Here is a 23759-nt window from a genome sequence, read left to right as displayed (position 1 = left end):
GGAAGCCTCTCCTCAGTGCAAGACACATGAAAACCCGCCTGAAGGACTCCAAGATGGTGAGAAATAAGATTCTCTGGTCTGATGAGACCAAGACAGAACTTTTTGGCCTTAATTCTAAGCGGTATGTGTGGAGAAAACCAGGCACTGCTCATCACCTGTCCAATACAGTCCCAACAATGAAGCATGGTGGTGGCAGCATCATTCTGTGGGGGTGTTTTTCAGCTGCAGGAACAGGACGACTGGTTGCAATCGAGAGACAGATGAATGTGGCCAAGTACAGGGATATCCTGGACGAAAACCTTCTCCAGAGTGCTCAGGACCTCAAACTGGGCCAAAGGTTTACCTTCCAACAAGACAATGACCTAAGCACACAGCTAAAATAACAAAGGAGTGGCTTCACAACAACTCTGTGACTGTTCTTGAATGGCCCAGCCAGAGTGCTGACTTAAACCCAATTGAGCATCTCTGGAGAGACCTAAAAATGGCTGTCCACCAACGTTTACCATCCAACCTGACAGAACTGGAGAGGATCTGCAAGGAGGAATGGCAGAGGATCCCCAAATCCAGGTGTGAAAAACTTGTTGCATCTTTCCCAAAAAGACTCATGGCTGTATTAGATCAAAAGGGTGCTTCTACTAAATACTGAGCAAAGGGGCTGAATACTTAGGACCACGTGATATTTCAGTTTTTCTTTTTTTTTTTAATATATCTGCAAAAATGTCAACAATTCTGTGTTTTTCTGTCAATATGGGGTGCTGTGTGTTAATGAGGAAAAAAAAATGAAATTAAATGAATTCAGCAAATGGCTACTATATAACAAAGAGTGAAAAATTTAAGGGGGTCTGAATACTTTCCGTACCCACTGTATATGCAACATGTGCCTGAGAAAAAAAATGTAGAAAGCCAAAACGAACATTCTCACAGAAGACATTCATCAATTCAACAAGATATTCATCAAGTTTCAAGGCGCAAGTATTGAGCACTTAAATTGTTCTCTTAAGTTTTGCTTTAGGAACCGGTAAATCAATTTTACATTTCCATTTTTGTAGAATCACAGTGAGTTCATGCTTTCATGTTAGTGTTTTCACATCGCAGTTTAAAGCCCTTACTTGACTGCAGGTAACCAATATTTTTCATCATTTCATATACTGTATGTGTGAAATGTTAGACCAGGATGGAAAGTTTCTAGAAACTGCAGCTAGGTTAATGTATGAATACGTTTCAATACTTTTCTCCAAACCAGGTGTCCTAAATTACCTGTTCAATAGAAAAAGACAAACACAATTCACAAGTTGTTTGCCTGGAAAGAAAAAAGTAGTCAATAACCATCTGTGCAGTATGGATGGCTCCAACATTCAGTTTCTGCTTCCAAACTATTAATAAATCAAGAAAAGTAGTTTTACATTACAGATATGGAGACCAAAAGGGACATGCTGCTCTGTGAAGCATATAATCTCATTATCAGGACTGTTAAGAAAGCCAATTAGGGTGTAAATCATCAGACGGGATAATTCAGCGCTGAATATGCAGCACGACGTCCTGCTGTATTGGCAGAAATATAGAAAATATCATCTCAAAAAGTCTTAACACCATCCTAAATCAGTGCAGACAAAGACCTTTCAGGATGTTGTTGTTTGCACTGCACTTCCATACAATATATAAATAGTTAAAATTTGCCTTTTGGACTTGTCATGCAGAATATCAAGGCTTTGTGTTATATGAAGGAGAGGACTTTGTTAATGATTGGTAGGGAGGTGTACTTAGCAAACTTAGCACATATTGACATTTTACTGTAGTCCTAGTGTGGGACAGTGGATAAACAGTGTATCAATGAGCTATAATGGCAAGTTCAAGTGTATAATCGAACACACACCAAGAGGCAAGCCTGTGTTGTTCATGTCTCATGGGCAGTGCATACACTTGACAAGACAAAGCACCCTGGAATAATGAAGTAGGTTCATAAATCTTAGCCGCTGACTTAGAGCATGCGTTAAATCCGTTTTTATAATTTTCCTCTAATCTTCATGGCTGTTTCTGTATGATAAGGACTTCCCCTGGTGAAATGCTGCAACTTCTCCAGTCACTTAAAATATGCCCATATTTTACTGTCAGGCATTGATTTCTGAGGGGCCGTTTTCTCTCCTCTATGAGCACCGGTAAAGCAGCTCAAGGACAGACTGAAGCAATTTCAGTCATTTGGCTTGTTTTTCGTCAAATAAATTTGAATGAGCAAGAGGCAGCAGGAGAAGGCAAAAACAAACTGAATGAATCTGATGTTCAAGCGGTCCTGTCAAAGTTGATTGAGCTAAACTCTCTAGCCAAAGGAATAACTGCTGTTTTTTATTAACTAAATGAACATCAAATAATGAGATTCAATGAGGTTCTAAATAAACATTTACAGCAAGTAAACAAGGGCTGTATCGGACTTCACATTGAACACAGTGTAGACTTTCTATGTATTCCCATCTAGGGCTGCACGATATTGGAAAAAACTGACATTGCAATATTTTGTTTGTATAATGAGATATGAAAAATTCATTCACCAGATGACTTGAATAGCTCTATTTGGAAAGAATTAATCATTCTAGAATCATTGGGGTGATTTTGTAGGAGAGTGAATATGCATTATAAAATAAAAAAATATTCGGATCAGGTTCGATTTTCTGCGTTTTTCGCATCCGTGGCACGCATTTTGAGAGACGTTTTGACAATTCAGAGCCACCGTACGCGAATGCAAAAATCCAGAATGCCATCTGACAAGTTGATCCACGTCTTCTACACCACAAAACAGCAGCACTGAATGACTAACAACGTGAGGAACACAAAGAGACCGAATATAAAGACAGATTGTGCCAGTAGTAAAGCATCAAACAGAGCCACTGACATTCTGAAGTAAACTTTGAAACGCTCGGATAATCCCGCAGCTCCTTGATGAGGTGAATTCTTCTCTCTCTATGCAATCTCGGGATTGAATAGACCCAATATTTCCTCTTTCTTTTTCTCTAGGAGACAACTAATCGTGCTCACTGCTTGAAGACTTCATTTTGTATTGTTTTGCGATTTGTTTTGCGATTTTTTTCGCAACGCATTCATTAATACGCATCGGACTCAGTGTGCAAGGTCTCGGTGCGTGACGAATTTTTAGGATTGCGAATACGAAAAAACGCATGCGAAAATTTCGGACTCAGTGTGCAAAGGCCTTAACGGTATTTAGGCACTGCGTAGTCTTCACTGTATAAATTAAATATAATTAATCTTTGTTAAAGCAACAGAAGTGATTTTCTCTTTGTGTTTTGTTTTTTGATTAACATTCATGACATAGACAGCAGCAGGAATATTAGGCTGCTGTCACTTTAAGACAAAATGCGCGGATCCAAAATACCGTTACACAATTGTTTACCTTCACCTAAGCCATAAGCAACTGTGCTTACGAGGATACTTGCAGAGATGTCACGTGTGTTTTGAACCATGGTGTCGGATTAACAATCCCTATACTAGACATCGCACAATGCAATATCAATGTTAAAACGATATATATTGTGCAGCCCTATTACCATCCAACATTGTGTTTTGTAAATCACCGTACAATTATTTTATAAAAATGTGATTAAACAATTACAAGTAGATTTACAACCATATTCAGCTGCTGTGTATGTGTTATTGCCTATGTGAAAAAACTCCTTCGACCCCAGTGAGTTTTATCATGAAGAAGGCATGCAAATATTTTTTACAGTTCCCCTGAGAAACAATTCTGAATAGTGCTTATACTGGTGTAATATTGTCTCTTTACCATGGGAGGGAATCAATAACAGAGCATGTCCAAGCTGCTTTCAACAGCAGCCTTGGAAAATCCATTTACATGCTCATATAAGCTCATTTTCAGCATTATTTATATTCTGAACCAACCTTAATTTCTCTCACCACAAGATACAGTTTTTTTTTTAATCCAACCACATTTCGAGGTGCATATATTAAATACTTTTTTCTATAAGAAAATAAAAACATGTTAGAGCCCACAGAGCTGCATTTTTGGAGCAGAACACTAAACAGAGCATATAATCCCTTAAGATACATTGTTCCTGCAAATGAGTGTGCGCTAAGGCTAGGTGATATGGCTAAAGATATAAGACCCAAAAATGAAAATTCTGTCATCATTTATTCATATCAACTTGTTGTTTCAAACCTGCATGTGACTTTCTTTTTTTCTGCGAAACACAAACAATATTTTGAAAAATGTCGGTAACCATAAGGTTTATTTTTATTCTTTTCATTGACTTCCACTGCACGGACAAAAAAGTGTTGTATGGTTATTCTGGTGGTTATTCAGCTTCACAAAATCAACAAAGTGCATGGAAGGAAAAAACAAGACAAATGTCTTTTATTTTGTCCATACCAGCAACACTTGTGAAGTGGAGAGGAAAATAATCAGAGTGCAGATTAAAAAATACTGTTTTACATTACTGTAATTGTTTATTTTAATGAAGAAGGTCTGTATGCCGGAATGCATTGGTAAAATAAATAGTATTTTTTCAGCCCTACTCTGATTATTTTGTCCTTTTCACTTCACAGGTCTTGCTGGTATTGGACAAAAGAAATGTCATTTCAAAACAGACATTTCTCAGAATATCTTACTTTATGTTCCACAAAAGAAAGAAAGTCATACAGGTTTGAAATGACAAGATGGTGAGTACATAATGATAGAATTTTTTTTTGGCAAGCTATCCCTTTAATGCGAAATAATGACTGCCCAACTCTGTAGTAACAGCTTCCCAGATGGAATCGATACATTTATACTGACAATTTGAACTGATTCACAGAAATGAATAAAACTCTAGCATATTTTTTGGTACTGATGCTTTTAAAAAAGAAACTGTATTAAAAAGATCTCTGTCTTAATGCTCTCATACTCTAAGACAAGACAGGACTAATGACCAAGTAAAAAAAAGTAGTGGCCAAAAAAAAACAAACAAACATTGAAATTATTGTGAAAATAATGCATCATAAATACATTCAGTCCTGGTATGCACTTAACTAAATAGGTATTTCTCATTCTGTAACAAGGCACAGAGAGTGGGTTTTTCGGTTGTTTGTATTTTCAGTCAGTCGCATTCGATGCACCATTTGATGAAGTGAAGGGCAGAAACAGGGAAACAAACTCATGGTTAATGAGCATGTTCTCCCCAAGAACTGTTAAAACTGACCAGGCCAGAATGTGACAGGACAAGAAACAAACAAAAACTGCAATAATTGTATCTGTGCATGCTGCCATTCCCTTGGCAACGCTATCAACATTAGGTCAAAAAAAGCAAATGGCAACAATTTATAATTTAGCATCATGAATAATGAAAGGCTCCTAAAATAATCTCAGCCAGGAGATGAAATGTGGTCTGGAACAAAGGCCATGCTAATACTTGGCACATCGTCACATTTACGTAAATAACCAACACAGGGTAAAGTACAGCACATGCCTGTGTGCAGCTTCTATTTTTTGTTTATAATGAACAAACCACCTAAATCTATGAGTTTAAATTCAGATAATATGGCTGATTGCTAGTCACGTCACTGTAGCTCGTCAAGGTAAAGGTAATCGCAATGTTAAAGGGTTAGTTCACCCAAAAAAATGTCGCCCCAAACCCGTAAGACCTTCGCTCATCTTCGGAACACAAATTAAGATATTTTTGATGAAATCCAAGGGTATCTGATCCACACATTTTCTGAACGCGGACTCAGTATTGCATGCGTTGTGCTGCTCACATGACCAGAGCCGGCCAATACTGAGCCGCCGTTCGAACAAACACTGAAGCTCTGCAACGAAAATAGTGTAGCAGTATGACAGGGGACAGATGAATTTGTTGAACAGAGTCGTTATTTTTGTTTTGTTTTTGCGCACAAAAAGTATCATCATCGCTTCATAAAATTAAGGTTGAACCACTGCAGTCACATCGCTGGTTTCAACAATTTCTTTAGTAACTTTCTGGACCTCAAAAGGTGCAATTTTGTTGCTGCCTATGTGTGGATCAGATACCCTCGGATTTCATCAAAAATATCTTAATATTCTTAAATTAAGGTCTTATGGGTTTGGGACGACATGAGGGTGAGTAATTAATAACAGAAATTTCATTTTTGGTTGAACTAACCCTTTAAAGGTACAATATGTAAAATTTTTGCAGTAAAATATCCAAAAACAACTAGGCTAGTGTTATATATTTTGTCCAGTTGATTACTAACAATATCTCTAATGTTTTCAACTACTTGTAAATCATGAGAAAATTCCCATTCTAAACAGTGACACGGGGCAGTGCAGTCGCCTGTCAATGACGTCAGTTCCCTGTTACCGCCTTTACTGACGTAAAAACCACATGACAACAGTGCCGTGGACAAATGCGGAAGTAGTGTCTAGCGTCCAGCAAACCACTAGCTTGCTTCAAGCAGTTCCTTATTTACTTCTTGCACATTTAATGGTGAATTGTGTTACTTATTTATGGAACATAATTACCGTTTACCATCTGCCGCTGGTTCTGTCGACAAGGACAGCTCCCGTAAACTCATGACCGGAAAAGCGGAAGCGGCGCCGGTGACTGTTTCATAATAAAAGTCCCGCTGCTCATGAGGCGTGTGTTGATCAATCGCTCCAGCTCCTCGTTCAGGTCCCACAACACTCGGTCCTGCTCTGCTTCATACTACAGTAACGTTAATAATCGCATCCACGAACATGAGTTCTTCCAGACTCCAATCCCTATTCTTTTGCACCATCCGTTGAGAATGAGACCACATGTCCCAAGTTTCCACTCTAAAACTTGGCGTCATCAAACTATGCCTTTGTTTTGAATAGGCTTCTAGCGACCTCTAGCGGAAAAAAATATCACAAATTGTACCTTTAAGTAGTTTAACAACAGCCTTAACAGCCTTTTGTGTTTTACAAGAAAACCCCCCAATGATTTGTGTGTGTGTGTGTGTGTGTGTGTTTGAAAACATTTTGGCAGTAAAACATTTTTTATTTTTATTTTTGAAGCGTGTAAAAAGAGTTTTGCCTGAGAAACTTTTTTCCCAACTGCCTCAAAAAAAGTTGCACAAATTATTTTTGGCAAAAAGAACAGAGAAAACGATAACATAGCCATATATTCATGCAGATATGCAGTACTTTCAAGGGTACTTTTGTAATTTTTAAACTGGCTATGTATGAATAACTAATCTAACATGAGAAAGCAAGCCTCAGTTACAAATGCTAAGCAAAGATTAGTAACATTCACAGTATAAGTGCCAGACATATAAATATGAATTAATTCTCCTCTCATCTATTCGCCACTGTTCACAAAGTTGGAAAGAACGAGAAGTGCTGTCATTCAAATCAATAGAAATTAGTCTTACATTCATCGTTTAAATGAATCATCTGAAAGAACCAATTCACTAAAATGAATTCTCAGTGCTTTATATGGATAAGAAAATGTACAGTAGGCAAGTGTGTTTGATTACATGTGAGTATGCAACATGCAACCATGTGCTGTAAGGGTTTAAAATGAGCAGTGCCAACTGTTGTTGTCATTTTCTGAAAGGGTTGGGGTTTGGGGTGGAAACTAATAGGTTTAAAATTATATCCATCCATCTTAGTTTGTGCAGCACACCTATTTATGTCAACCCAACAGCCGAGTGGATACCGCTTCATAAATGATCTTAATGCATCATGTAGCTTTTAATCATGTTTTCATGAATGATGCTGGTTTCATTTTGTGATAATGAGGGTTATTGTATAATTAATATAATTCAGAAAGGACATCATTACTTAATAGTCTGTGAGATATTCTGTCAAATGGATGCAGTTTTGTCCACATAAAAGGCACATCTCTGGATAAAGAACAAAGACAGGCTGTGAAGTCAGTGCCAAATGAAGACCAGAGCATTTGCTAGCAACATAAAGGGCTGTCTAATGCGCGCACACGCACACAAACAATTTTGGCATAGATAAAGCAGGCATAGCTGTCCTCTACATTATAACAATGAACCAGGCCAGCTCAAGCGCTTCACAGCTCACATCAAAAGCAACAGCTTTTATTTTCATATACTGCCATAAAGCCTTTGTTTTAGTGCTGCCTAATACAGACATACCAAGGGCAAGCGTTTGTTTGTGGGTTAAGTATGTCACCAGTAAATTAGAATGTCTTCCAAAATCCAAACCAGATCCTCTCTTGCTCCAATTCAGAGAAGACCCGGAGGGAAGACAAGAAAGCTGTGCAGACAACAAAAAACAAATACAACAACCCATGCTTCTGTGCGAACAAAGCATACGTACCTAACAAATGGAGGACGCATAGACTTTAGATTATCAATATGGACAATAAAACTCTACAGACCATGATTAAACTAACTGTGGAGTGTTGATAGGCAATGGTGAATGATGCACCAAAACAGAGGGCGGTGATATATTTATGGCACTTTCTCTCTAGAGCAGGTCTGGTACAGGAAAGATAAGACCCTTCTTCCCTGCACAGGTAGAACAAAACACCTGTAAAGTCACCCTGTGGGCTGTTCAATGGATTGGGGTTGAATGAAAAAGACACCAGTGGTTACATAAACAAATGCAGCAAGCTCTGGAATATACAGACTAGAACGTGCTTCTGAATGTGCAAATAGACCTGGATTATTAGTTGAAAACTGTCACCGCCTTCTTTTTGAGCACTGATCTGAACTAATAAGTTTAATTGATGATTGCTTTGACCTAAAGTTTGTCTCTTTTTAAAGGTTCCCTCGAATAAAAACTGAATTTATCTTGGCATAGTTAAAAAACAAGAGTTCAGTACATGGAAATGACATACAGTGAGTCTCAAACTCCATTGTTTCCTCCTTCTTATATAAATCTCATTTGTTTAAAAGACCTCCGAAGAACAAGCGAATCTCAACATAACACCAACTGTTACATAACAGTCTGGGTGTACGCCCTAATATTTGCATATGCCAGCCCATGTTCCCAACATTATGAAAGGCATTAGACAAGGGCAGCCAGTATTAATGTCTGGATCTGTGCACAGCTGAATCATCAGACTAGGTAAGCAAGCAAGAACAATAGCAAAAAATGGCAGATGGAGCAATAATAACTGACATGATCCATGATATCATGATATTTTTAGTGATATTTGTAAATTGTCTTTATAAATGTTTCGTTAGCATGTTGCTAATGTACTGTTAAATGTGGTTAAAGTTACCATCGTTTCTTACTGTATTCACAGAGACAAGAGCCGTCGCTATTTTCATTTTTAAACACTTGCAGTCTGTAGAATTCATAAACACAACTTCATTCTTTATAAATCTCTCCAACAGTGTAGCATTAGCCGTTAGCCACAGAGCACAGCCTCAAATTCATTCAGAATCAATGTATACAATATAACAGTATACAATACTCACATAATCTGACGCATGCATGCCGCATGCATGGCGAACACTTTGTACAGATCCATTTGAGGGTTATATTAGCTATGTGAACTTTGTTTATGCACTGTTCAAGGCAAGTGCGAGCTCCGTGGGCGTGGAGCAGGAGAATTAAAGGGCCAGCAGCCCTGAATCGGCTCATTTATAATGATGCCCCAAAATAGGCAGTTAAAAAAATGAATAAAAAAAAACCTATGGGGTATTTTGAGCTGAAACTTCACAGACACATTCAGGGGACACCTTAGACTTATATTACATCTTTTTTATAAAAGTTCTAGGGCACCTTTAAAGTAGACACTCAGCAGATTATTGCAGAAGTGAAAGCAAAAAATAGTTATAGAAGTTTACATTTATTGTAAAGCAAATGTAGGCTACTGAACTAAACTTTTTATTTTATTTTATTTTATTTTATACAAAATAGGTATTTTACAAAAAAAATTGGCTGAAGTATTAGAAAATCAAAGCCATATGTCTAACCAAGTTTTGTTCCAGTAGACATCACAAAAATTGATAATCTCCCTCAAGTGTCTTGCATTCTCCTGAGAAACTTTGCATTCGCTAGCAAAAGCGACATTTACATTAAATCGGGAAGAGCAGAGTGTGAAGGCTGAATACCACAATACCACAGCTACAGTATATATAAAATATTGCAATCCACACAACATAACGGGAGACATATCAGAGTTTAAGAGAGGGCAAATTGTTGAAACAGGTCTCATTGGCTCATCTGTGACCGGCGTACCTCCACGAAGGACGAGCCACATTCAACAGGAGTAACTGTCGACACAAAGAGGAAGCTGTCTGAAAGGGATGTCCAGGTAACCTGGATTGAATCCAAAAAAACATAAAACCACAGCTGCTTAACTCACTGCAGAATTAAATGCGCACCTCGACTCTCCTGTTTCCAGCGAAACTAATATCAAACTGCTGTATATTGATATAAACAGTATCGCCGCATCCTATTTCATTTATAAAATATTTATCGATATATCGTACAAACATGTTATACAACCAGGCCTAGTTGGCAATGACATGAGGATAAGTAAATGATGACAGAATTTTCATCCTTAAAGAATGCCTGGGCTGTCTCAGATGGTTTTAACTATCCATTTCACAGCATTGAGGAAGAAAAGAGGAGAAAACATTGTGCCAGTAGTATTTTTAAATGTCTTTAGAGTATGTGTCATAATAAATCCCATACAGTAGATAGATGTATTTAGAAAACAGTTGCATCTAACCATGGTAAGGAATGAGGGGTCATGCATGGCAAACCTCTTATGTGAAATCTGATATTTTATAATGATCTTTGATTGTGTGGGAAAAATTTGTTTTCCTTCAAATATTCTAAGAAATAAAAAATCCAGACAGAATAACATAACTCAGAGCTGTAAAGTGCACATTATGCGGTGCATTTCACCTGCCATCTAAACGCAACCATTAAATTTTCATAATAGTCTATTGTATGATGGATATACTGCACAGCTGGCTCTTTATCTCCACATTTTTCCCCATAATATCACATTGACTATGCACTCTGTCTTCTTCTCTATGCTTTTCTATTTCACATTTACTGTTCACCTCACAGCATTCTAGCTCTCTCTACTTCTTTCTCTCAAAGCATATTAAGATAACACTCTGTCTGAATATTGATTACTCATGAAATGGAAACACAAACTACTCCAGAGAAATATGAATGGAACACAAGTAAATCCCAAAAGAAAAAACTTGCTGTACTGGTTCAGAATTTACATCTCAATCTCATACACTGACAAAGTCAGCACCTGAAAATTAGAAATGTATGAAAAAATGCAATACATTTCATGACAAATCCTAAACAATGCATTATTAATCATTTCAACACAGAAGTTGAACACACACTGCAGCTCATAACTCAACACCTTGAATTTGAACAGACTGTCAGCAGTCAAAATATAGCGTTAGGTTCACCTTGACTGAACCCTGGCTTGTACATTACTGGACTGTGCCTGCAAACCTGCAAACTTCTGCCAAACAGAAGAGTAAGAGTAAAAGTGGCATTATGCAACTTGTCAAGGTGTCACGATGCACAGGTTTTTAAAGGGATTGTTCATCAAAAAATGAAAATTAATTTACTTACTTTCATGTTGTTCCAAACTTGTATGTCTTTCTCTCTTCTGCAGAACACAAAAGAAGATATTTTGAAGAAAGTTGATAACCAAACAGGTTTGGTGATCACTGACTTCCATTGTATTGACAAAAAAAAAAATAAAAAAATCTCAAAATATCTTTTTTATATTCCACAAAAGAAAGAAAGTCATTTAGGGTGATATGAGCGTGAGTAAATGATGACAAAATTTTCATTTTTAGGGAATGGTTTACAATGAGTGCTGTTGAGGAATAGGGTCAATGATGTATAAGAGTATGCAGAGTAAAGAAAAGGAAAAATCTTTGCCTTGCCAAAAATGTGCCAATTTTTGTCTATTACAATAATATGAAATTCTAGTTATTTTTGGATAGACATACTTTCTCAATTCTCATTTTTGTAGCTGTTCTTGGACCGGGACTACTGTGGCATTATTTGAGTTTTTTTCCCCATGCCAGTCTAGTATAAGCATTTGAGGGTTAAACGAGGAGAGTGGCAATCATCTAATATCCTATTCTTTTATACAGGTTTGGTTCATAAATCCTCAATTTCAATAAATAATTCACAATCAATAATTCTCGCCACAAGTGATAACCTTGAGAGTCCAAATCTTTTTGCTGTGTGCAATAATTCTTCCATTCATCCATGTTTTATTATTTGTGTCATCTGGAGGCATAACGCAGATTAAGTTAAGTGGCTGGCATAGTTTCCCCTTATGGAACAAAAACAATAAGTTCAAGTGTAAACTGGTGAGCAGCTGCACAGCACTTCCTCTACATAAAGAATTTGGAATTGAACCAAACAAGCAAACATGAATAACACCCTGCTGAAGTCAAAAGAAAAATTGACCCAGTAAAGACATGTGACAATTGCCTCAACAACAGTAATGCAACATATCTGTCACGAGAGCACAAATACTGTTAGGGATTATAGTTTTGCTAATCTCAGCCTCATTCCACTTCTCTTTATCCCCAGAGTTATGCTTCCTGTTTTCTCCTAGAGAGGAAACAATGTAATGAGTGCATTCTAAAGGAGGCGTTGGGCGTCTCCAGGAGCAAAATAGACTTTCCTGGCAAAGTCTACAATGTTTTTTGGACCGCACCCAAAGAGACACTCCCAGGAAGTCTCAGGGTGGACACCTTATCCACCTTCCCTGAATCTCTTCCTGTATACATTCTTAAGTTACAATACCATATGCCTTTCATCTCACACAGCTTGTGTTCCTATAAGCACATAGGTTTAACAGTTAATTCCCATACTTCCTCCTTTAGGGAAGGTCATTTTGGTGTACTATTTTTGGTGTACAAACTCTAAGGCTATATTTTGCAAATCCATTTAGTTTTTGGTAGTAAAAAAAAAAAAAAAAAAAAAAAAAAATCAATTAACAACAGCAACAAAAATGCAAAGTGTGCAATATAGTCCAAAACTTAAATTTTTGCTCACTCTTTCCTCATACAGCAAACAATGTTAGAGTATGTTCACCATCTAGTGAGCACCAAATGAGTTAGCGGTCTTTAAGTGCGCATGAATGTGTAAAACACAACCAATTATGTTCTTTCATGCGTCTCATGAGTTCAGCAATGCAGTGAGATGACATGATAGACAAGGGCAGGGGTAAATTCCCAGTCTTCCTTCCTCTCTTTCTACACTGACAGCTCTGAGAAAATCTCTTACCGTTGTTAGTAGCAACCGATGTACATACACCAAATATTGACTGAACAAATGGATCAGATTTCACTTGCAAAGTGACAGTGCGAAGTCAGTACATAAACATCAGATTTCAAAACAAATAGGATTTGTGTAGTGTGAACTCGCTTCACAAATATACTCGTTTCCATTTTCCCTAATGCTTTTAGAAGCTAATCTACTATCTGTCTACTAACACATCACCATCAAAAAGACCATTTTAGTCCCAATGCCTAGAGCTGCTATTGATATCTTCTTATTCCTAATCTATCCTAATGCTACAGAGGAGAGACATTTCTGCCAACTTACTGAGGGGAAAATGAGTTTATTAACACACACAGACAAGAGAAATGTTGTCTTCAAGATCAGGGTGAAGAAACATTCTAAAAATGGTATGTAAATCAAACAGCTGTGTGATATATAATGTTTATTCAGGTAATATTTACTGTTTCCATCAAAAGGCTACAACAATTTCATAAGGGTTCATTGAGTGTCAAAATGCTTTATTAGCACTGAAGAGAAAACAGCATATAAATCATGCATATTTTGTTGTGACCATGAGCCCCAGGCTTTAATAACTTACTTTCACGTAGTCTGTGACAGAATTACAGCGCTATAATGACAGCCCAATGATAGAACTGGGGACGTTTCTGGCCCACAATCACGATCAAAATAACAGTAAATTCACGGTTGGGCATATCACATACTCCTGAAGAATAAATGCATGAAATAATCCAGCCCACACCAGCTGTTCACTCCAGTTGAACGGTTAAGATATCAGTCACAGAAAACTGAAGACATAAAAAGATTGATGCAGGTCCTTCAGACCACTTGAGACACAATGGGACCTAATGAAATCTGTCCCTTTTCTATCATTCAGATGTGTGAATTACATCCAAATGACTTTTTATACAAATAATTAAACAGATCCCCACAGCATTTCTGTGTCTTCAGATACACGATCATAATCTATTAGACAATTAAACAGTAAAAACTACAATAGAGCACTCCTAAATCATTTCCAAAATAAGTGAATACAGTGAATTATACCATGGTCTTTTTTGAAGTCTGATTGGCTGAAAGGTGTGCGTTATGGGTTAGTTCACCCAAAAATGAAATTTCTGTCATTAATCACTCACCCTCATGTTGTTCCAAACCCGTAAGACATCTTCAGAACACAAATTAAGATATTTTTGATGAAATATTTGAGCTTTCTGACCTCCGACTGCAATGTTATTACCACCTTCAAGGCCCAAAAAGGTAGCAAAGATTTCGTTAAAATTGTCCATGTGACTACAGTCGTTCAACCTTAATGTTATAAAGCGATGAGAATACTTTTTGTGCGCAAAAACAAAACAAAAATAACAACTTTAATGAACAATTTCTTCTCTTATGATGTAGTAGCTGGACAATAATGAGCCAGTGTTATGACGTAGAACCTGGAAGTGCTGCACTGTGTTTACTACATAAACAGTGTAGGAGACTGAGATAGAACGACATGAGGGTGAGTAAATAAGGACAGAATTTTCATTTTTGGGTGAACTAACCCTGCATTTCACCCATCCAAGTGCACACACACAGCAGTGAGTATTGAACAGACACACCAGGAGCAGTGGGCAGCCGTTTTGCTGTGGCATCCGGGGAGAGATTGGGGCACCTTGCTCAAGGGCACCTCAGTTGTGGGTAATGAGAGTGGATGAGAGCTCTGTTCATTCACTCCCCCCACATACATTTCCTACCGGAACTGAGACTCAAACCCACGACCTTCAGGTTACATGTCCGACTCTCTAACCATTAGGCCACATCTGCCCAACTAGAGATCAAAGATTGCCCTATGCACAAACAGAAACATTAAGGAGCAGAAACCATTTGCCATCTGTATGTAATGACGCAAAGGGCATAAGATGATTATATCATGATGCATGATTTTCATTATCTTTATCGGATATCTTGGGAGTGAGGAAACTTTTGCGAGGAAACAGCTGAATGAACTGACATTATGTCCGCTAATCTTAAATGTGTTTACCATTAAACATTCATTTTGGAGTTTTTGGCTATATTTGGAGTTTGCAACAATATAAAAGCTGCAGAGAATTTTGCAACAGGTAGGATTCAGCTACTCTATCACTACTCTTTCATTTGTATGGTATCTGTCGTAAAATATGAAACTGATGTTTTTGATTTGACTGAATGTTTCGAATAGCAGATAGATTGTTGAGTGAAAAAGTTTTTTCGAATTTAATCTTCCCCTCTTCTGTAGCCCACACTTCTTTGTATTCAAACTTGCAATCATGCAATCGTTGGCTCGAGAAGGCTTGGAATGCAATGCAAAAGTTGTGTTGACTACATTCATGACAAGTTGGTAGTGCTTTTTTGTCATTTGAGAGCTTGACATCCACTTTTCTTTATAAAATTACATTTAGAAGCGTAACTGGTACAACACTTATGCTTTCACAAATTTGCATGTACATATAATCAGATACAGAACAGAATATGTGTATTTGGCTTGCTGTCCGAGGGGAGGGCTCCGAGCTCTGATTTTGGCCTGAACCCAAAGTACACCCCCCCACCACATCCCTGGCTGGGTTAGAAACAATCAAGAGTGAGGAGTTGGGGTGGGGGAGAAATGCTGCAAAACTGTTGCAGAACAGAGGTTAAGTCAGCTATATATATATATATATATATATATATACACACAACAGTTCATTCTGGTTCTCAAATCTGATTGGCTGAGAGGTCTTTCCAGCAATGTGATATTCTACCAGTATTGCTACGGGAACCGTTTCACCTTTTGAATAACTCCGCTTGCAGCATTCTCACAGCGAGTGTCATGACGGACGAGCAAACCCACCATATTTTTATATATACTACTGTTATTTTGTAACGGAATGAAGTTTTAAGAGTTTTTTAGTTGAGAATGTAGTTGTTTAGACCTCAGACATGCTAATTATATGTAAACATATAGCGTCTATTTGAAAATTTGTTTAGATGCTTTCGGAGAGCGAGCTCCAGGCCATCAGTGACAGTTCAGCACTCATGTACCCAATGAAAACAGCTTCATCTTGGCCAGTCCTTCGAGAATTTGCCGCTGGCTCTTATGTAGATAGTGTTTAAACATGAGGTGTAATTCGTTTTGGGTATATCAAACGGGCAATCTATGATCTTATTAATTTATTAATTGTTCCAGAGCTAACAGATTAGGCTTAAAGGCTATATTAAGTTTCATAACTTTATATTTTCATTGAAATTAAATCCTGCACTAACTAGATGGCTGTATTTTTATGTTTAACTGAACTGTTTGCTTGTGTTTATTTCCTATTTTAATTATACTGTTATAATAGCTATTTATGTTAAGTTAAATATTATCGTTAAATAAATAATATTTTATATAAATAACATGCTGTGTTTTTTGGTAATGAGAAAGAGTCAGTGATTTCGACTTCAGTGAAAGTTACATTAATACGCCATTAGATGGCAGCATAGACTGTCTTTACGAGTGAGTCAGTCACAAAAAAAAATGATATTGACATAGACTGAAACAAAGGACGTTGTTTTTACTTTAAACAACATATTACGAGACGCAACAGACAAATTCAGTGACTAGCGCTGCCATGGGAAATCCTCTTATAGAAGGACAAAGACAAAGATATTGCTTTCCACAGCGGACATTCAAACTGATTTTGTGATAATGAATATAAGACTGACCTAAAGAATATCAGCTAGATAATTAACTCGCTTAGTCGATCTCCCTCTCATAATACTCTGTTCTACATTTTACAATGAGCTTCACTGAAACGACTCAGCATTCCTTCGTTGCTACTTCTAAAGTGACGTTTCAGAATTAGTAACGGAGGCTTGGGCGCAACTGTTAAACTTTAGATTTAAATCCATGGTGGAAAGTATTAGTTCCTCACAAAAGAGGTTTTTTTAAAGACAGTCTGTTGTTTATTATTTATTTACACACTTGTGTTGTTGAACTGTTGTATAAATGCAATATCACACTCGTAGCCGTACTGATATAATGTGATATCGCATGGCTACTTGTGTGATATTGGTTATATATGTATGACTCCTCTCATGCTAACTGGGTAGATTATCTGAACGTGTTCCTCCCGAACTTTGTTAATAAAACATAATTTATTATGCCATAGAAGAAAGATCAACAGAAATGGAAGATGCCACAGATGCTGTCGATAAAGATCAAAAGTGATGTCAAAAAGGAAGCAAAGATACACATATTCTAGTGTAGTTGCAAAAAGTCTCTTTAGCCTCTCATGCTTTAAGGATGATTTAATGAGTAGTCTGTCATGAAGACAAAACAGGAATAATTTAATTTTTTGAGAAAAATCTCTTAAATGTGTCTTTTTTCTTTGTTATAAATATTTTGTTTTGTCCAGTCATAGGTCGATTGCCCTTAAAAGTGACTGAGGCACTGCTTGTTGAGAATCCTGATGACCCTGACATAGCAATTTTGTCTCACATCAGCCAATAGTGTTAGTTTGGGGCAGGACTATTTGTTTGTCCAGCCAATGACAGATAGGGAAGTGTTCTGGAAACCTGTTTTAAAACATTATTTTTTGCAGTTCCATTTGGAGATTTTGGCAACACTTAAGGTTTTTATTTTAACATTAGTTAACATTAGTTATTTGTTAACATTAGTTAACTACATTTGTTAATATGAAAAATTTATTTGTTAATACTAAAAATCAACAATCCTTCTACATGATTTATTAATCTTGGTTAATCTCAACATTTACTACTACATTTTTAAGATCAATAGTTGTATATGGTAACTGTATATGTTAACGAACATGAACATTTTTATTAATTAATGTTAACAAATGAGACCTTATTGCAAAGTGTTACATAGATCGTCTGCCCAGCACCCCACCTCACAATCATATAATTATATTTACAGAATATTGACATAATCACAGACATCTGTAAAAGCACATGCTTGGTTTCTTATTATAGCTGCACAAGTCATATTGCATACCCTGATTAATCAATACCAACATTCCTGATACCAACAAAATGGCAATAAGCAGGCAAATAAAAATGAAGAATTGGTCATAACTTGTTTACTCATTTATTTTTGGATCAATACGGCTGGTCAGGTTTGTAAAGAATCATAAGATTTGTGAGCTAAGTCATCAAGAATGGGCTTGATCCTCATACAAAAGATGTTGCTTTACTTAAAACTCACATTGTCAGTTTAAACGGAAACCTATCGGTTTCTACGCTTCATTGGAATCAAATGGACAACCCTTAGACTCATGCAGCAGCACCTGCTCAAGTCAATTACAGTTTAAAGCTCAAAAAACTCAAATCTAATTTGAAAGAGACAGCATGCAGACATGAAGTCAGATGCTGATTCACTGACAGGAAATGAAGCATCAGACGCCGTTGAATGATTATCTCAGTCTGGATGTTTTGAATGGGAGGGCTATGGACCCGCACATCATTCAGTCTTTGTGTCGCACATGTTTGTTTCTATTGTGTTCATGCCGAATGCTGTTTGTGAAAGCAAAAGGGATGTTGGCAATTACAGCTCAGAGACAGATAGATTTTTCTTAGTTACTAATCAATGCCTGGAAAACAAGTGCAGAGCTTAAAATTACTATGGTAATTTGTATGTTTCTGAAGATCAAAATGCCAGAAACATCTGTTTAGGTTGAATTTGTGTCATCTTTTGAAATATTTTCATATTTCAATTTGAATGAAAGTTGCAAAACATGTGATGATAAAAGCTGTACTTCTGAAGGGTGAAATAACACTCAACTTTTACTAAATTAGTATTCCATGTTAGGAGGTTTCTATCGGGCAGCTAAGGACATGCTGCTAATTTGCTCAGGGTAAAACTTGCTGGCAAACACAATAAATAATACTTCCCTGTGCACTAAGGACCTAATGTGAAAGAAAAAAACAAACAAACCTAATCTAGGGTAAATTCAGAGGCTCAAATCTCGCTAGACAAAAAAAAACAAAAAACATTGAATCTTATTTGTCATTCAAATTATGTTTCATTTGATGTGTACTTTATCAAAACTGAATGAGTGTGTGTGCCTGTGCAGGGTAAAAATATGTGTCCATGAGTATTTATGATTTTTTTATGATTGACAACTTTTATTATTTATTTTACTTCTCATGTTTAATTCATTTATTTTTTAATTGACTTGTATAAATAAATGTGTACCTTAATGTAATTTATGTCAATCCGAATAAATCTGATATCAGATTCTGAAAGTTTTAATTATATGTACTCTAAACTTTGCAATTCCATTTACATATGCATTACATGTTTTCCAAGCAAAACTTGAGCAAATGTGCAGCGCGCCCAGTCACCACATTTAGAAAGTCATAGCAATATTGTCAATGAAATTTCCGGGTAAATGGGTTATTTATAAGATCTACACCGCCCCCTTCAATCAATAGAATTTTAATTCAGATCAAGCTCAATCTGATTAAATTGTATAGGCCTACATGACGACATTTCAGTCTGATTGAGCCATCAATCCAATTATAAATGGATTATTTGGTTGCATGTAAGGCTTGTAATGATACTGATTCCACTGAACCAGATGTTGATTCAGCAACTTCTCTAAAGGGTTCAGTTCAGGTCATTTAGCAAAAGGTTTATCAAACTGATTCTTACAGATGACTCATAAGTATGTGAGGTTGATCCATTAAAAGAACTATCTCTTATAAGTCATAATTGTTTCATGAATTCGTGAAGAGAACACATTGGAAAGTCATGTTGTCTTGGCATTATTTTGCTCACATCCAATTCACATTTATCACATTCAATCAGACATGCTCACAACACAATTTTTACTGTGCTGAAAACTGCAATGTTTAGATAGTGCCACAGTGTTTTTAGGGGAAATAGACATAAAAATGATTTAGTTGTTTCTGCATAGAATGAAATGAATGTTTTAAAATTAAAACATCACACATTTAATCTTTAATCTCAAATTCTTCCTGAACCTCATTTGTTTTGACTGCATACTCATAAAATCATTCTTACACTTTGAAGGGTTGAAGAGGCTCATAACAAGAATATGCACTCTAAAAAGTGTGTGCTTTGCTTCCTTTTGGCCTGTAACAGCAGGAAATAATCAGCAGCCAGTGTTCATCTCAGTTCTCCTAAGACAAAGGCAATCAGGTTACCATGGGACAGCATTTTATGAAGGCCATCAGATCAAACTATAAGCCTTCTTGAGTCCAAATCCCATGCCAAAACCCAACCCTATAAGGCCCAATAAAGATTAGAACCCAAGATCGGCATTGGAAGCAAACCACTCAAGTACAGGATAAGCCAAATCATCAAATCAAGCAGATTATACATCAATCAGGCATAACATTATGACCACCTGGGCCACAGGCTACAGCCACCATGCAGGAATACCATTTCCATGAAAGGGTGTACATGGTCTGCATCAATGCTTAGGTAGGTGGTATGTGTCAAAGTAACATCCACACGTTGGATGGTAGGACCCAAGGTTTCTCAGCATTGGCCAAAGCATCACATTGCCTCTGTCGGCTTGCCTTCTTTCCCCAGGTAAGCGACGCACACGCACCCGGCCATCCATGTGATGTAAAAGAAAACGTGATTCTTCAGACCAGGCCACCTTCTTCCATTGCTCCGGTGGTCCAGTTCTGATGCTCACATGCCCACTGATGGCTACAGTCACTCATCTGTTGGATCGGACCATACGCGCCAGCCTTCGCTCCCCACATGCATCAATGACCTTTAGCTGCCCATGATGACCCTATCGCAGGTTCACCACTGTTCCTTCCTTGGACCACTTTTGATAGATATTGACCTATGCAGACTGGGAACACTCCACAAGAGCTGCAGTTTTGGAGATGTTCTGACCCAGTCGTCTAGCCATCACAGTTTGGCCCTTGTCGAACACGCTCAAATCCTTACGCTTGCCCATTTTTCCTGCTTCTAACTCATCAACTTTGAGGACAAAATGTTTACTTGCTGCCTAATATATCCCACCCACTAACAGGTGCCGTGATGAAGAGATGATCACAGTTATTCACTTCACCTGTCAGTGCTCATAATGTTATGCCTGATCGGTGTATGTCCTATAGGATCCAGTATACTGGACATGGCAAAGTTCCAAAGAAGGATTTCACATGCTTATCTCTAAATAGGTTAGAGGTTTATGATGTCATTACAGCATCAGTTTTTGTAGATACTGTATGGAAACAGACATCGCAGCATGTGACGCTAGCAGGGCTCATGCTTTCTCCTAAAAATCAATTGGAGTTTCTTAAATAATCACACGTTCAAGAAATGCATGACATTTGTGTCATGTGAAGATTATGCGATTTGTTACATTTTAATAACTATTTGATTTTAAAGACACCTGCAGATTTATTTAAAAAAAAAAAAAAAAAATGTTCCCCTGTCCTGATAATCATTCCATTAAAATGCATTCAAAGCCTTATGTAAATGTCTTGCCTATGTAAATGACACATGGCTCTTCAAGAATATGACAAAAATATATGCATCCTCACGAAAGACCTTTGAAAATTAAAGGAATAGTTCATCTGAACATGAACATGAAATTTCTATTAGAATTTACAAAACCTTATGTCATTTTAAACCCATATGATTTTTTATTTTCAGTTAAACAAAAACAAAATATTTCAAATGACGCACAACAACAGTGACCAGTGGCTAATGTATAATGTAATGTGTCATGTGGTTATTCACTGAAAATCTTCCCTGCATGCACCAGCCCAGTATGGTTTAACTTGTCTTGCATATGCATATGTAAATACCCTGAATGTTACCCATTAGACAGAGTTCTGATGGCATGTTAAATAAGTACAAATAATGCATAATAAATAATATTAAATAAACATATCATGTGCTTGAAATGGAAGCTTGAGTTACAAGTGGCAGCATGTCTCTCTGGATCAATGTGAAAGCTGTCAAACATCACAAATGTTTGACACTATTCTGCTGGAGACAGTTATTAACCATCAAAAATATGTGTCTGTGCATGTCAAGCATGTTAATGCCGAACGCCATTTATTATGTATCTTCTTGACTAATTGAGGGATAGATTTCTGGTAATAACGAATTCAATTTCTGCATACAAGTTAATGGCTTCAGAAGACTTGTTATTAATGCACAAAATCTAAATGTACGCTTTTATTGTGCTTTATTGAGAGCCTTTTGTTGTAGGCCTATGGAAAGGAGCAGCTTGCCTTGGACATATTTCAAAATATCTCTCAAAATAGGTTTGGAACAACATGAGGGTTTGTAAATTACAGGATTTTTATTTCATGTGAGTGAATCGTTCTTTTCACATCAGCACAGCTGGTTTAATCGTGAAATTTCATTTTGACTAAATCATATGTGGAGCATGAAGGTGCAATTATTTAGCAAGACCACATTTGACTGAAATTCTCAGAAGCAAATGGATTTTCAGTCTGTGAGTCTGGCAGCCTCAGTTATTAAAGCACAACAACAGTAGCTTGCCTGAGAATGTCAGAATGTCATTATGCTGTTCTCTCGTTTTCCTCTGTCAAGGGCAGCAAACGCGGTGGATACCGTGTCAGCAATATCATTATGAACATTATTCTGTCTGTGTCACTGCTGGGTCGGTGGCTGAGCTCTGGGTCAATGGATTTGGCTAATGCACAGCAGAAAAGTGCTGCAAACCACGGAACAGTTAAGCCGGGTGAACTGAACAACAGTACCAACTTTATAAATCGGCGATCACGCATGCACGAGTTTCACCGATACACCTGCCATTCTACATACAGTAAATGAAAACGTTTTACCACAAAAATATTATATTTGACTGTTATCTGTTTTATAGCACACGTAAAACATAGCAGTATAGTTACAGAATAGGCTAAATGTGAGGCGTAAAACATCTGTTTTTGAAAACAGCACGCGCACGCAACAGATCTACACTCAAGCAAACTACTTTTACTTTTATCTTTAAAACATTTTTATAATAAAAGCCACTAACCATATATTCACCGCAACAATAGTCTATTCAAAGAAAGAGAAGTTCTCTTACAAGGAAGGTTGATTTTGTAGTTATTCCCCGCAAACCTGAGCCCGTCCAGTCGCATCTGCAGCGAGGGGATGGAAGAGCGCGCGCGTGTGTGCCTTCCCCTCCGCGCGCACTCCAGCCGCTTAAAAAGTTTAATGACGTCAACCGGGCATTTTAAAACGCCGCTTTTTTCACAGGAATGTACGACGTGCTGTCTTCCTTAAAGAGACCGCACACCGTTAGGACCCATCACTGAAAGAGTGTACAGAATCAACTGTTGAACGTAGATCACTCAAAAACGACAATTTTGTCGTCGTTTGCTCACCTCATGCAGATTCTTTCCTTTGTGCAAACACAAAAGAAGGGCTGTTCAATCAAACTGGGTTTCCTGACATGATGGTGTCTTAAAAACACAGAACTCATGATGTGAACAGTAAGAAGCTCTGCAAATGCTGAAATACAACAACAATCAGCATTATTATACACCTTATTTGAGTAGG

At 37.2% G+C, this 23759-nt stretch overlaps 1 protein-coding gene across 8 annotated transcripts in view; it reads right to left on the bottom strand.

The window, feature by feature from the left end:
* gulp1b (GULP PTB domain containing engulfment adaptor 1b) overlaps positions 1-23384 on the bottom strand; it is a 58328-nt gene extending 34944 nt beyond the window's left edge. For 6 of the 8 annotated variants that reach the window (XM_067373472.1, XM_067373477.1, XM_067373478.1 and 3 more), the window contains exon 1: positions 23284-23376. In XM_067373472.1, coding sequence (XP_067229573.1) covers positions 23284-23338 — 55 coding nt within the window. In that variant the 5' untranslated portion in view covers positions 23339-23376. Of the gene's footprint in view, positions 1-11536; positions 11574-23283 lie in introns of those variants that run through there. The other 2 variants (XM_067373476.1, XM_067373479.1) reach the window with 2 other exon arrangements.
* Between the last annotated feature and the right edge of the window lie 375 nt (positions 23385-23759).

This window comes from Chanodichthys erythropterus, chromosome 21, assembly GCF_024489055.1.
Source record: "Chanodichthys erythropterus isolate Z2021 chromosome 21, ASM2448905v1, whole genome shotgun sequence".
Lineage (NCBI taxonomy): Eukaryota > Metazoa > Chordata > Actinopteri > Cypriniformes > Xenocyprididae > Chanodichthys > Chanodichthys erythropterus.
Note: the sequence above shows the minus strand (reverse complement) of the source record. Positions and strands in the feature narration are given on the sequence as shown.